At 39.5% G+C, this 13,282-nt stretch overlaps 1 protein-coding gene across 2 annotated transcripts in view; it reads right to left on the reverse strand.

Annotated features, from left to right (window-relative positions):
• ZNF277 (zinc finger protein 277) overlaps positions 1-13,282 on the reverse strand; it is a 134,992-nt gene that overhangs the window by 56,637 nt on the left and 65,073 nt on the right. For both annotated transcript variants that reach the window (XM_070787256.1, XM_070787257.1), the window contains exon 2: positions 4,236-4,437. In XM_070787256.1, coding sequence (XP_070643357.1) covers positions 4,236-4,294 — 59 coding nt within the window. In that variant the 5' untranslated portion in view covers positions 4,295-4,437. The remainder of the gene's footprint in view (positions 1-4,235; positions 4,438-13,282) is intronic.

Here is a 13,282-nt window from a genome sequence, read left to right on the forward strand (position 1 = left end):
TTGTTAGGCAGTTTTGAGGAAAAGAGAATAATGCAGGTAAGAGGTCAGTCCAATAGACACAAAGTTGTCATTTGAGTGGTCTCCTCCTGACCAAAGGTTGGGTGACACCAACATCAAATGAAAAAAGCCATGCTACAAAAGTGAAATATTATCATAAACTACCATGTAAATTAAATACATTATCATACCTTATGGTATACTAAATGAACAGCTCTGAACTACAACAAATTTTTGACCTAAGTCTAGATTTAAGATGAATCACAGTTATCACATAATAGTACTTTTAGTTTACCATAGAATTAAGAAGTGTCAATATATCCATTTTCCTGTGGTTGGTAAAAACATTCAGATAAATTGTATTCAACCGAGACATGTCTTAAAGATAGCAGATGTTCAACACATGCATTTGTGGCATTTTTTCCTACCCACTAAAACTTATTGTTCCATGTTAAGAAATCATTTAGTACTTCATTTTTTTCCTACTTTTTTAGTTAAGCTACAGTTGCAGCCACCCAATACATAAAGGAAGCCAAGAAATAATATGTGGTATGAACCCTTTATTTGGAGGATAGTTGTCACAGCATTTCATATTTTATTAAAAAGCCATAAAAGTAATTATTTGGTCACCAGCAAATACTTTCTTTCAAAGAATTTTAATCATGTCTAACCAGAAATCTTTGTAGTAATATCATCTTCCCCGTCCAACTCCTCATTGTAACTGGTGTGATACTGACAGAAGCATAAAGATTTGAGATATAGCTGTTAATTAAGTAGCATGGAATGAGTGGAATCTAATATAGAAAGGAGCAAAGAATTAGGAGTTAACATTTTTCTTCTGGAAAAATTTTATCTACTGCATAAAGCTAGCAAATAGCTTATATAAATAGCTATGTTAATAAATGGATCAAAGGAGAGATTTTGTTTGTTTGCTCTTGGAAAGTTTTACTGTTACTTTGTTCCAATAAAGAAAATGTTAAATATATTCCACATGAAACTTTAGAGCTTATTTCTTACAAAGGATGAGGTAAATTCATCTCTTATCTATTATTTATCATCTTTATTACTTATTGTACTCAGAAGCAACAACTCTTCTCTGAGAAGCATATATAATAATTATTACATATAATAATTATTCAACCTATAAAGCAGTTCTGAGTGAATTAATTCATGCCAATTGAACTTCTCACTGTCCCTTCCTCCCCTCAATAACTGTTAAGAAAAAGTCATATAATGCTGAAAAGATTCCAGTTTAATTCTGATCATAGTAGTCAATGCTTGTACCATTTTAGAGAGGAATTTTTAGTTTACTTAAACAGTAGGCAGGTAATACCTAAAGGAGACTGAATATTTTAAAAGGTATTAAAGTTTATTCATATACATTCCTGGTCAGTTTGAATTAATCATGCTTTTACTTCCTGAGAATGCAACTAATTTAATTAGGACAATTGACAAGGAAAATCTAGATTTCCAAATTTAAAGTACACGCTAACTACACATTTTATTTAGAAAGCACTTCTGTCAGACAAGCATCTTTTTCTTTTTAATTAAAGCATCCATTTTATTACATAGTTGCATTTAGAATGTGATTGATCTTAACATTTGATTATCAACTCTTAAGCCCTGAGACCTAGCAAATAATTTGATTTTCCTGTCCACATACAGATAAGATTGACAACAATGTTAAAAAGGGAGATTGATTAGAACAAATATAGCCACTCAGCTATCTTACATTAAGTACAAAGGATAAAATACAACCTCTGATTCAGACATTCCTTACAGATTTTAGAAAAGAAAGAAAAATTCAGCATTACTCAATTATCACTGGTTGATCATCACATTTTTCTGCAATTTCTGAGGGAGAATTTGCATTTATATCACAAAAAAGAGTAAAGAAATATAGTTTTACATCAAAGAAAAGCCAAGTGATACAAAATTTAGAAAAGCATTACTTAGCTGATACTCCTATCAATGGTTATTTGAATAAGTAAACAATTCAAAGCTCTCTAGCTTAAGAAGTGTCTAAAACAAAATCAACAGATCTGACTACATGTGGGCTGTAGTCCATGGGGTCGCTAGAGTCGGACACGACTGAGCAACTTCACTTTCACTTTTCACTTTTATGCACTGGAGAAGGAAATGGCAACCCACTCCAGTGTTCCTGCCTGGAGAATCCCAGGGACGGGGAAGCCTGGTGGGCTGCTGTCTCTGGGGTCGCACAGAGTCGGACACGACTGAAGCGACTTAGCAGCAGCAGCAACTTTGTATCATGTAAGAGAAAACTCCCAACACACACACACACACACATACACACACACACGTATATACATACATACATACACATACAAATATTTTAATTGAAAGCAAAGAACAATGGAGGAGAATGAGAAGCTCTGTTTTTCCACTGTAAAAGCTTGTAAAAATCAGCTTATTCTAGGAAATTCCTTGCTGGTTTAGTGGTTAGGACTGTATGCTCCCACTGCAGGGGGCCCAGGTTTGACCTCTAGTCAGGGAACTAAGATTCCCACAAGTATTTCATGGTGTGGCCAAAAAAAAAAAAAAAAAAAAGCTCATTCTAGGAGTTGGTGACATATATTGTTCATATAACTTTCTATGCCCCCTAAGCATACAGCCCCAAGTCTACTCAAATGCTGAGTGGCAACGCTAAGCGGATAAAAGCAGCCACCACACAGGAGGCACACAGCAGACATTCTGAATAGGTGCTATGCAGTTGAGAAGGACAAAAGGGCTACAGAATAGCTAATATTACCCCTGTGGGCACTGTGGTTATTTGTCCTTAAAAAACAAACTGCTACTCTAGAAGTTTAGAATCTGAAATGAAAATTTCTCAAAACAAATTTTACAAACCATAATTAGATCTTCAGGTCAGCAACAAATGCCTATTGAAAACTTAAGCTCTAGTTGCAGAAAACTAAGACTTCAAATATATCTTTTGTAATCAAAATACACTTAAAAAGTTGGCTACTATTTATTGGGTATGAAGGATATCAGATGCTAGTTGGTGCTACACGTATCTTGTTTTTATACAAAGCTCAACAATCTTATGAGGGCTGGTGTTACCCCCATTTTATAGATAAGAAAACTGATGCTTAGAGAAGTAAGAAGCTTGCTGGGAGTTATATGGTAAGAAAGTCACTGAGTCTGCATTCAATCCTAGGCCTGCTGGGTTTCACAGTCCACTCTTAATAATACAGCTTGCTGTTTGCAAAACCCATCCTAAGAAAGAAGTCGCTTGCTAAGAATAATGTGGTCTGGCAGATACAGAATTTAGATGCAAGGATATTACAATATCTGGGTTACTCTAATGCTCTGTAGCCTAATTCTAATAGAATTAGGCTATTCTAATGTTTGAGATGCAGAACATCTCAAAATGGGACTTTACCAGATACATCAAAATGTGTGCTTTCAGTAACTATACTAAGCTAGTTAACTACCACCATATTGTTTGCAAGGTGTTTTCAACTAATAATGACCTACACATAACTACTCCATTATACCTGCTTCAGAGAAGGCATGTCTCTTAGACAATCACTTCTGAGAATCGGTCTAGAATTAGCGAGTCTAGCTCACTTCAGGATCCAGCTATGCAGGTTAGGTTCCTACATTTCTCACCATGTCCAGTGTTGGCAGTTACTCAACCACTCACACCTATCTTCTCTTCATCTTCCTCACCCTCTTCCTCTAAGCACCTCAGTCACTGATCTTAGCTGCTGTCTCCTTTTATACCCCTTATACCCCTCTGGGTTGTTGAAAGACTCAGTCTTTTTCTGATTTTCAACTTTATCATAACACTTAAGATTCAAGATCCCCTTTCCCCCAAACCTCCCTTTGGGTGGCTTAAAAAAAAAAATTTTTTTTTTTTTTTTTTTAACCAAGTTTATTCTGGGCTGTCGGGAAGAACTCACTTAGCTGGAGAATGTGTGTATCCTGAAATATAAAAAGGACATCAATCTGATAGAGACCAACAATGCAAAAAATTTCATGAGATGTGGTAAAGGGAGTATTATCAACTCTTTAGAAAGTTGATCTGCTTCCAGAATTTGTAGAAATACAACAGTATGTAACATTTTCAAATACAACTTGCTCAAGAATGCAAATAAGCTCAAAGTTGAAAAAAGGCTAAGTTGAAACCTGAAAAAGAGTATGAATTTTCATATTTCTACAGAAATAATTAAGTTAGTAAACCTAATTCTTCTATGGATGAAAACAAAATTTACCTTCGGAAATCAGCAACCAACTTGACATCAGCTATGACAATCTTATGTTCAATAATCATGTGTTTCAGAAGTTTGTCTTGTTCAACCACAGGAAAATGTTCTTCACAGAAAATACAAGGCACAGATGGAGAACCTTCTAAGCTGGTGGTGCCACCTGGACTTTCTGGCAGAGAAAGCGGCTCCAGGATATAATCCTTAGTGTCTGGGAGAGACAAAAAGAAAGAAGAAAAAAGCTGAAATCAACTCCCTTTAGATGGATGATTTCTCGCCTCCTGCATTAAAAGGATCCTAAAGATGTTTACATAATATCTAAAAGAAAATACACAAAAACAGAGAGCAAGATACTTTATTACATGTTAAATAGCTTCTGCAACCCAGAGGCAAGGAGTATTACAAAGCAGCTCAAACTCCCCATTTGCTGGCTTGAATGGGGGAAACTCATTTGTCAGGACAGCTGTGCAACCTCATTCTTGGACACTGGCCAATGGCAGCAACTCTAGGGGGACTTGAGAGGGAGGCTGCAGCACGTTGGGTTAAGGTTCTAAGTCTCAAATGTGACCTATGGCCGAGAGTCATGACACTGGAAGGTAAATGGTATATACTGAGGCTTCAGGTGATGCCAGGACAATCTCTTCAGCTGCTTCCTGTTGCACCTGCAAACTTTTTCCTGTCTCTGATTATCTGTCATGTGAGAAGAAGGTAAGTCTCACATTGGGTTGACACAGCATGTGCTGGGTGGCCCAGGTGGCAATTTGTGATTTGATTTATGTCTATCATTTGCTTACTACACAGTTGTATATCATAACTCAAGTTCTTGTGAACAAAGAGATGAATGTCAGTCACTAGACATACATGATGAACCTTTTTCATGTCTACATTATTCCTTTCCCTAACATCACCTACAGAATCTTTAAGAGTTGAGGTGTTTAAGATCTACAGCTCTGAATTAAGGGCCTTGAATTAGAGACAGTTTTATCACGATTTCTCTTCAGTCTTCTAGACTGAACCTGTCACTGTAGGCACACTACTGAGTAGTTAGCAACCAGGTAACTAGTGGAAGGCATTTGGCATCTGAAGAAGGGCTTTAGAAAGACAGCTTTAGACTTTAGAAAGACAGCTGTTTCACAGATGGCAGTCTCTGGAATTAGGTTACTATTTAATTCTATGTTAAATTTTATTTATTTTTTATTTTACTTTACCTTATTCCTAAATGCCTTTTTAAATGAATAACTAACTGATCAGTTACTGGTACACTGCTGACCCCGGTCTCAGAACTGGATAAATGATGCAAGAGGGCAGCATTCATTCACTCACTCAGCAAAACCTAGCTGAATATCTACTGAGTGCTGGCCGTTTCCTGTTTGATGCTGCATGATACTATTCTTACCATCAAGGCTAAAGGGCAGAAAAGTTAAAAGGATAGAGAGAGAGAGGGATAGAGAGAGAAGGGGGGAAAGAGAGAGATGGGGAGCTAGGGAGGGAGAGAGAAGAGGAGGCAGGGAGGGAGGGAAGTAGGGAATGTACAGCGCTTATGGGAGCATGGGACAGAGGAGTTTAAGTGAGCTTCAGGAAAGTGCCCCGTAAGGAATGTCCTCTAACACATCACTCATAATAGAGGATGCTAAATCAAACTGTTTATTTTAGTTACATAAAATTATTAAATATCAAGAAAGAGAAAACAGGGTACATATGACAATAGGGAGAATATGAAAAATGTTTCAGCACTTTAAAAGCATTATTAGTAAAACTGGCATGTTACCAATTATTACATTCATAAATTAGGTAATGAAATCAAGGATTTCTGGAATTCTATAGCTCTTTAGTTGTAGGATATATTTTTCAGTTACATGTTAAATTCTGTAGGAACTTAAACCTGCACGTGAAAAATAGGTGAGGAAAGAGACAGGGATATGCTTATGAAACTCTACAATATTTTACGTTCCCTAGAATAAGATAACAAAAGGCAGCATATTCTAAGTAGACAATAACCTGCCATCTAGGAAGATGCTCTTCTCCTAAATTTGACTGAAATATCTGTAAATTCACTTATCTTAACGGAAGCAAAGAAACAATATATTAATAATCACCATCAACAGCAAGAACTAACCTTACTAGATGTTTGCTATTTGTAAATTACCAGCAAAGTGTTTAGAGAACTTTCACAATCCTAACTTCCTTGTTGGATTAGTACTATCACAACCCCCATCTCTCAGATGAGAACTGAGACTTAAAAAATTAAATAATTTCCCCAAATCACAGTGTTAGTAAATGGCCTAAGCCTTACAAATAGCTATGAAAAGAAGACAAGTGAAAAGCAAAGGAGAAAAGGAAAGATATACCCATTTGAATGCAGAGTTCCAAAGAATAGCAAGGAGAGATAAGAAAGCCTTCCTCAGTGATCAGTGCAAAGAAATAGAGAAAAACAACAGAATGGGAAAGACTAGAGATCTCTTCAAGAAAACTAGAGATACCAGGGAACATTTCATGCAAACATGGGCACAATCAAGGACAGAAATAGTATGGACCCAACAGAAGCACAAGATATTAAGAAGAGGTGGCAAGAATACACAGAAGAACAGTACATGCATTCTTTACATGTATTCATAGAACTGTAACTGGTACCCCTATTCATACAGCCTTTTCAGACAGAAACCTGAGAGGCTTCCTCATGTCCTTCTCCTTTACTCCCTGTGGCCAACATTACTCAGAACTCTCAGTTTAATCTTCAGAGCCTCCTCTCTGTTCCTCCCTTCTGAGCACTGCCAACACTGCTGCCTCAGACAAGCTCTTAAACTTGAACATCTGCAATAGTCTTCCCACTGGTTAGTCTCTCCCATCTTCAGACATGACCTCTTTCCAATCCATTCTCCCCATATCAGTTTAAAACAGGAGTGGCCCTTCTTCCTGCAGGAAAAGGCCTAAACGCCTTAAGGAGTTAGGTGTAGGTTGAGAGATCAAAAAAAGATCTTAATGACCCAGATAACCACAGTGGTGTGATCACTCACCTAGAGCCAGACATCCTGGAGTGTGAAATCAAATGGGCCTTAAGAAGCATCACTATGAACAAAGCTAGTGGAGGTGATGGAATTCCAGCTGGGCTATTTCAAATCCTAAAAGATGATGCTGTGCAAGTGCTGCCCTCAATATGCCAGCAAATTTGGAAAACTCACCAGTGGCCACAGGACTGGGAAAGGTCAGTTTTCATTCCAATTCCAAAGAAAGGCAATGCCAAAGAATGCTCAAACTACCTCACAATTGCACTCATCTCAGATGCTAGTAAAGTAATGCTCAAAATTCTCCAAGTCAGGCTTCAGCAATAATGTGAACCATGAACTTTCAGATGTTCAAGCTGGTTTTAAAAAAGCAGAGGAACCAGAAATCAAATTGCCATCATCTGCTGCATCAGCAAAAAAGCAAGAGAGTTCCAGAAAAAACATCTACTTCCGTTTTATTGATTGTGCCAAAACCTTTAACTGTGTGGATCACAATAAACTGTGGAAAATTCTTGAAGAGATGGGAATACCAGACCATCTGACCTGCGTCTTGAGAAATCTGTATGCAGGTCAGGAAGCACAGTTAGAACTGGACATGGAACAACACACTGGTTCCAAATAGGAAAAGGAGTACGTCAAGGCTGTATATGGTCACTGTGCTTATTTAACTTATACGCAGAGTACATCATGAGAAACACTGGGCTGGATGAAGCACAAGCTGGAATCAAGATTGCTGGAGAAATACCAATAACCTCAGATACGCTGATGACACCATCCTTATGGGAGAAGGCAAAGAACTGAAGAACCTCTTGATGAAAGTGAAAGAGGAGAGTGAAAAAGTTGGCTTAAAGCTCAAAATTCAGAAAACTAAGATCATGGCATCCAGTCCCATCACTTCATGGCAAATAGATGGGGAAACAATGGAAACAGTGGCAGACTTTATTTTTGGGGGCTCCAAAAACACTGCAGATGGTGACTGCAGCCATGAAATTAAAAGACGCTTGTTTTTTGGAAGGAAAGCTATGACCAACCTAGACAGCATATTAAAAAGCAGAGACATTACTTTGCCAACAAAGGTCCGTCTAGTCAAAGCTATGGTTTTTCCAGTAGTTACGTATGGATGTGAGAGTTGGACTATAAAGAAAGCTGAGTGCCGAAGAATTGGTGCTTTTGAACCGTGGTGTTGAAGAAGACTCTTGAGAGTCCGTTGGACTGCAAGGAGATCCCACCAATACATCCTAAAGATCAGTCCTGAGTGTTCACTGGAAGGACTGATATTGAAGCTGAAACTCCAATACTTTGGCCGCCTGATGTGAAGAGCTGACTCACTGGAAAAGACCCTGATCCTGGGAAAGATTGAAGGCAGGAGGAGAAGGGGACGACAGAGGATTAGATGGTTGGATGGCATCACCGACTCAATGGACATGAGTTTGAGTAAACTCCAGGAGTTTGTGAGGGACAGGGATGCCTGGCGTGCCACAGTCCATGTGGTCGCAAAGAGTAAGACACGACTGAGCAACTGAACTGAACTAGTAATTTGAACCCAAATTCAAACAGTATATTCTTCTGCCTCCAACATCAAAAGGCAATTCCTCAATCTGTATTTCTTCTTTAAACTCTGTGTTCAGTTTTGAATTCATATGTATTTATAAGACATACTGAATTTACATATATTCTGCCAGTGTCCTGCAATCTCCCTCATATCACCTCCACCAGCAACTCTCAAACCTCAGCAGCCCACATACTTCAAAAACTAGTGGGTACAGTTATCACTCAGTTCAGTTCGGTTGCTCAGTCCAGTCCGACTCTTCACGGCCCCATGGCTGCAGCATGCCAGGTTTCCCTGTCCATCACCAACTCCCAGAGCTTGCTCAAACTCATGTCCCTCGAGTAGGTGATGCTATCCGACCATCTCATCCTCTGTCGTTCCCTTCTCCTTCTGCCTTCAGGCTTTCCCAGCATCAGGGTCTTTTTCAACCAGTCATCTCTACAGTTAACTACAGATAACTACAGTGGTAGTTACCTCTACCACTGTTATTATTTCCTGAGGCTTTACTGCAAACTCTCTACTATTCGTCTGTGGATCATGTGTCTTCCCTTTTGCATATGCGTTCAATGCCAGTTTCTCTTTTTTTCAAACTATTGGACCTAAATGTTCACACGTACTAGAACCAATTGCTTATTGTCACTGTAAGTGTATACAGGAACAAAATCATGAGTCTTCAAATTTTATGTATGAGGAACGTGTGGTTTGAGAGACACTCCATTCTAAAGAAGATCAGTCCTGGGTGTTCTTTGGAAGGAATGATGCTAAAGCTGAAACTCCAGTACTTTGGCCACCTCATGTGAAGAGTTGACTCATTGGAAAAGACTCTGATCCTGGGAGGGACTGGGGGCAGGAGGAGAAGGGGACGACAGAGGATGAGATGGCTGGATGGCATCACTGGCTCTATGGACATGAGTTTGAGTGAACTCCGGGAGTTGGTGATGAATAGGGAGGCTGCGATTCACAGGGTCGCAAAGAGTTGGACACGACTGAGCGACTGAATTGAACTGAACTGAAGTTGTATTTGGGAAGTTGACTTACTATGTATCCAGAAAACAAAAAAATTTTAACAGAACAATTTTAGATTACAAGAGTTAATAAATTTCTTATTCCCTGATCATTTAGCATTGTGCTCAAATTCTGACAGCATTGATCATAAGACCTAATTTGTTTGCCTTCAGATTGTTAGTCTCTGGAAGACAAGGGGAGTACTGGTCATCTTTATTTACCTGGCACATACTCTGTGTACTATTACCCTACCATGAGTACCCACCATCAAGCAGTGTATTGACTTTGTGCCAGGCACTGTTAAGCACTTTACAGGTACAGTATTGAGTCAATTAACCCCCTCAATAATCCTATGACAGAGAGTCAGTTTCTACATCTATACTACAGTTGAGGAAACTTAGTCACTGAGAGGCTAAGTGACTTGCCCTAGACAGCTAGTAAGTGGTAGAGCCAGGATTTGAATCCAAGCAGTTTGGCTCTCAAGCATTAGTAGCACTCTCAACCCATGTTGTTCTGTTGCATCTGACTCTGCGACCCCATGGACTGCAGCATGTCTAGGTTTCCCTGTCCTTCACCATCTCCTGGAGCTTGCTGAAACTCATGTCCATTGAGTCGGTGATGCCACCCAATCATCTCATCCTCTCTCATCCCCTTCTGCTCCTGCCTTCTATCTTTCCCAGCATCAGGGTCTTTTCTAATGTGTTGGCTTTTTCTATGATCCAATGGATGTTGGCAATTTGATCTCTGGTTCCCCTGCCTTTTCTAAATCCAGCTTGAACATCTGGAAGTTCTTGGTTCACATACTGTTGAAGAGTAGCTTGAAGAATTTTGAGCATGACCTTGCTAGCACGTGAAATAAGCGCAATTGTGCAACAGTTTGAACATTCCTTGGCATTGCCCTTCTTTGGGATTGGAATGAAAACTGACCTTCCCGAGTCCTGTGGCCACTGGTGAGTTTTCCAAATTTGCTGGCATATTGAGGGCAGCACTTGCACAGCATCATCTTTTAGGATTTGAAATAGCCCAGCTGGAATTCCATCACCTCCACTAGCTTTGTTCATAGTGATGCTTCTTAAGGCCCATTTGATTTCACACTCCAGGATGTCTGGCTCTAGGTGAGTGATCACACCACTGTGGTTATCTGGGTCATTAAGATCTTTTTTTGATCTCTCAACCTACACCTAACTCCTTAAGGCGTTTAGGCCTTTTCCTGCAGGAAGAAGGGCCACTCCTGTTTTAAACTGATATGGGGAGAATGGATTGGAAAGAGGTCATGTCTGAAGATGGGAGAGACTAACCAGTGGGAAGACTATTGCAGATGTTCAAGTTTAAGAGCTTGTCTGAGGCAGCAGTGTTGGCAGTGCTCAGAAGGGAGGAACAGAGAGGAGGCTCTGAAGATTAAACTGAGAGTTCTGAGTAATGTTGGCCACAGGGAGTAAAGGAGAAGGACATGAGGAAGCCTCTCAGGTTTCTGTCTGAAAAGGCTGTATGAATAGGGGTACCAGTCACAATTCTATGAATACATGTAAAGAAGCAGGATTTTTATTTACTGAAAAGTGAAAGTCGCTCAGTCGTGTCCGACTCTTTGTGACCCCATGGACTATACAGTCCATGGAATTCTCCAGGCCAGAATACTGGAGTGGGTAGCCTTTTCCTTCTCTAGGGGATCTTCCCAACCCAGGGATGGAACCCAGGTCTCCCGCATTGCAGGTGGATTCTTCACCAGTTGAGCCACCAGGGAAGCCCTATTTTGTGAGAGGGATGGTAATAAGTTAAGTTTTGGATCGCTCAGGTGATCTGCTCAGAATTTTAGATACTCCCGACAGGCCTGGTGCACAAAGACAGTGCTAGTGTCTCATGTGATGCATTTGTACCATTCTTTGTGCCTGCCAGCTCCCCAGCTGCTTGACCTACTCCATCTCTCCATGCTCAACAACAGCAAATATCTCTGCTGTAATTAATTGTTTTCAGGTATATTTCTGCCACTAGGGTACTCTGTGAATTCTTCAAGGTCGATGACTAAGTCTTACTGATTTCCAGGTCTCTGTTGTAATTATACGGTGCCTGAAACATAGATTACATCTGACAAGTGTTTGCTGATAGTGGACCAGAGGTTCTTACACCTTTAACTCAGTTTCTAGGTAAATTCTATTTTAGGGAACACCTGTGGCTGTCTGTCTTTAGAGGAACTTTCTCTGCCCAAGATTGAGAGTAGTCCAACTTTATTTATAGCTAGATCTTCAGTGCTGTGGCCCTTGGGGCAACAGCCCACTACTAATTAATAAATAATGATATAAAAATTACATTGAATACCAAGATCACCAAAAATACTATTGAGTGTAGTAAAAGTATTTTATCTTTAATTAGGGATTTAAAAAGTACTCTTAATTTTTCATGTAAATTAGTAATGCAAATTGTTAAAAAAAAGTAGTTTATGTAAATTAGTATGATTGAAGCGAGCCCCTGAAATACTAAGCCCTGTATCAGCAGAGGCAACTCAATAAGATTTTCCAAACAGTTTATTTCCAGCAGTCACCATAAGAATCATATTTATATCTTACCAAGTGGTAAAAAGACAACAGAAGCAGAAATATATAATTCTTTGTTACAAGAACCTTAAACTCTAAAAGGCCAGAGGAAGTAAATTGTATCTAGCTCCCTTCAGCAAGCAGGCAAAGCATCTTGGAAATTCTGCTTTGGCCCCAAATTGGCTTCACACATTTGTTACAAATTAACAACAAATTATCTGCTCTAGTTCTCACTTTGAACAGCAACTCTGTTCAAATGAACTGTGAAAAATACTATCCCCAAAGAACTGCATTTTTGAGGAGATGCTATGCCGATCATAAACAATTTTATTGACTTTGGGTTAACATCCTCAAAGTGTCAAATTATTATTCTAGAATAGTGCTTCTCAAAATTTAATGTGTACATAATCACCTGGAGATTTTGTTGATGCACCTGATTCAGAAGGTGTCATGGCCAGGGAAACGTGCCAATGAGATCTCTGGCTGCTATGACCATAATTGAAAGAAGGCCTCAGTGCTCTGCTCTGAAATCCCACTTCCACTTCCACTGAAGCAGAGCTTTCCATACAGTGCTCTCAGTAAATGACTGGAGGCAGCACAAATAGTAAGGCAGACTCATTCCTGTGAGAGATGGAACTTCTGCCTTACTAGTTCTAACACTGGCTGGAGGACTCTCCCTTGGCTTGCCAGAAAATTGCTTAGTACTGTGCTAAACTCTTAGATCCTACACAATCCTCCCTTAGCTCTTTCCTTCACACAGGTCAGACCTACTTCTCCTTTTTCCCTCTGGCGTCTTCCCTAACACATCTCTTAAGATGTCAAATCCCATCTTGGTGTGTGCTTCTTGGTGGACATGAATTAACAAAGTAGAACCAGGAGGCAGATAGGCTTAAAATCCTGCATGTCTCAGTTCCCAGATGATGTCAGCCCACTCATCCATCCATAAACCACACTTTGAGTGGCAAGGTTCTA

Source organism: Bos indicus, chromosome 4, assembly GCF_029378745.1.
Source record: "Bos indicus isolate NIAB-ARS_2022 breed Sahiwal x Tharparkar chromosome 4, NIAB-ARS_B.indTharparkar_mat_pri_1.0, whole genome shotgun sequence".
Classification (NCBI taxonomy): Eukaryota; Metazoa; Chordata; class Mammalia; order Artiodactyla; family Bovidae; genus Bos; species Bos indicus.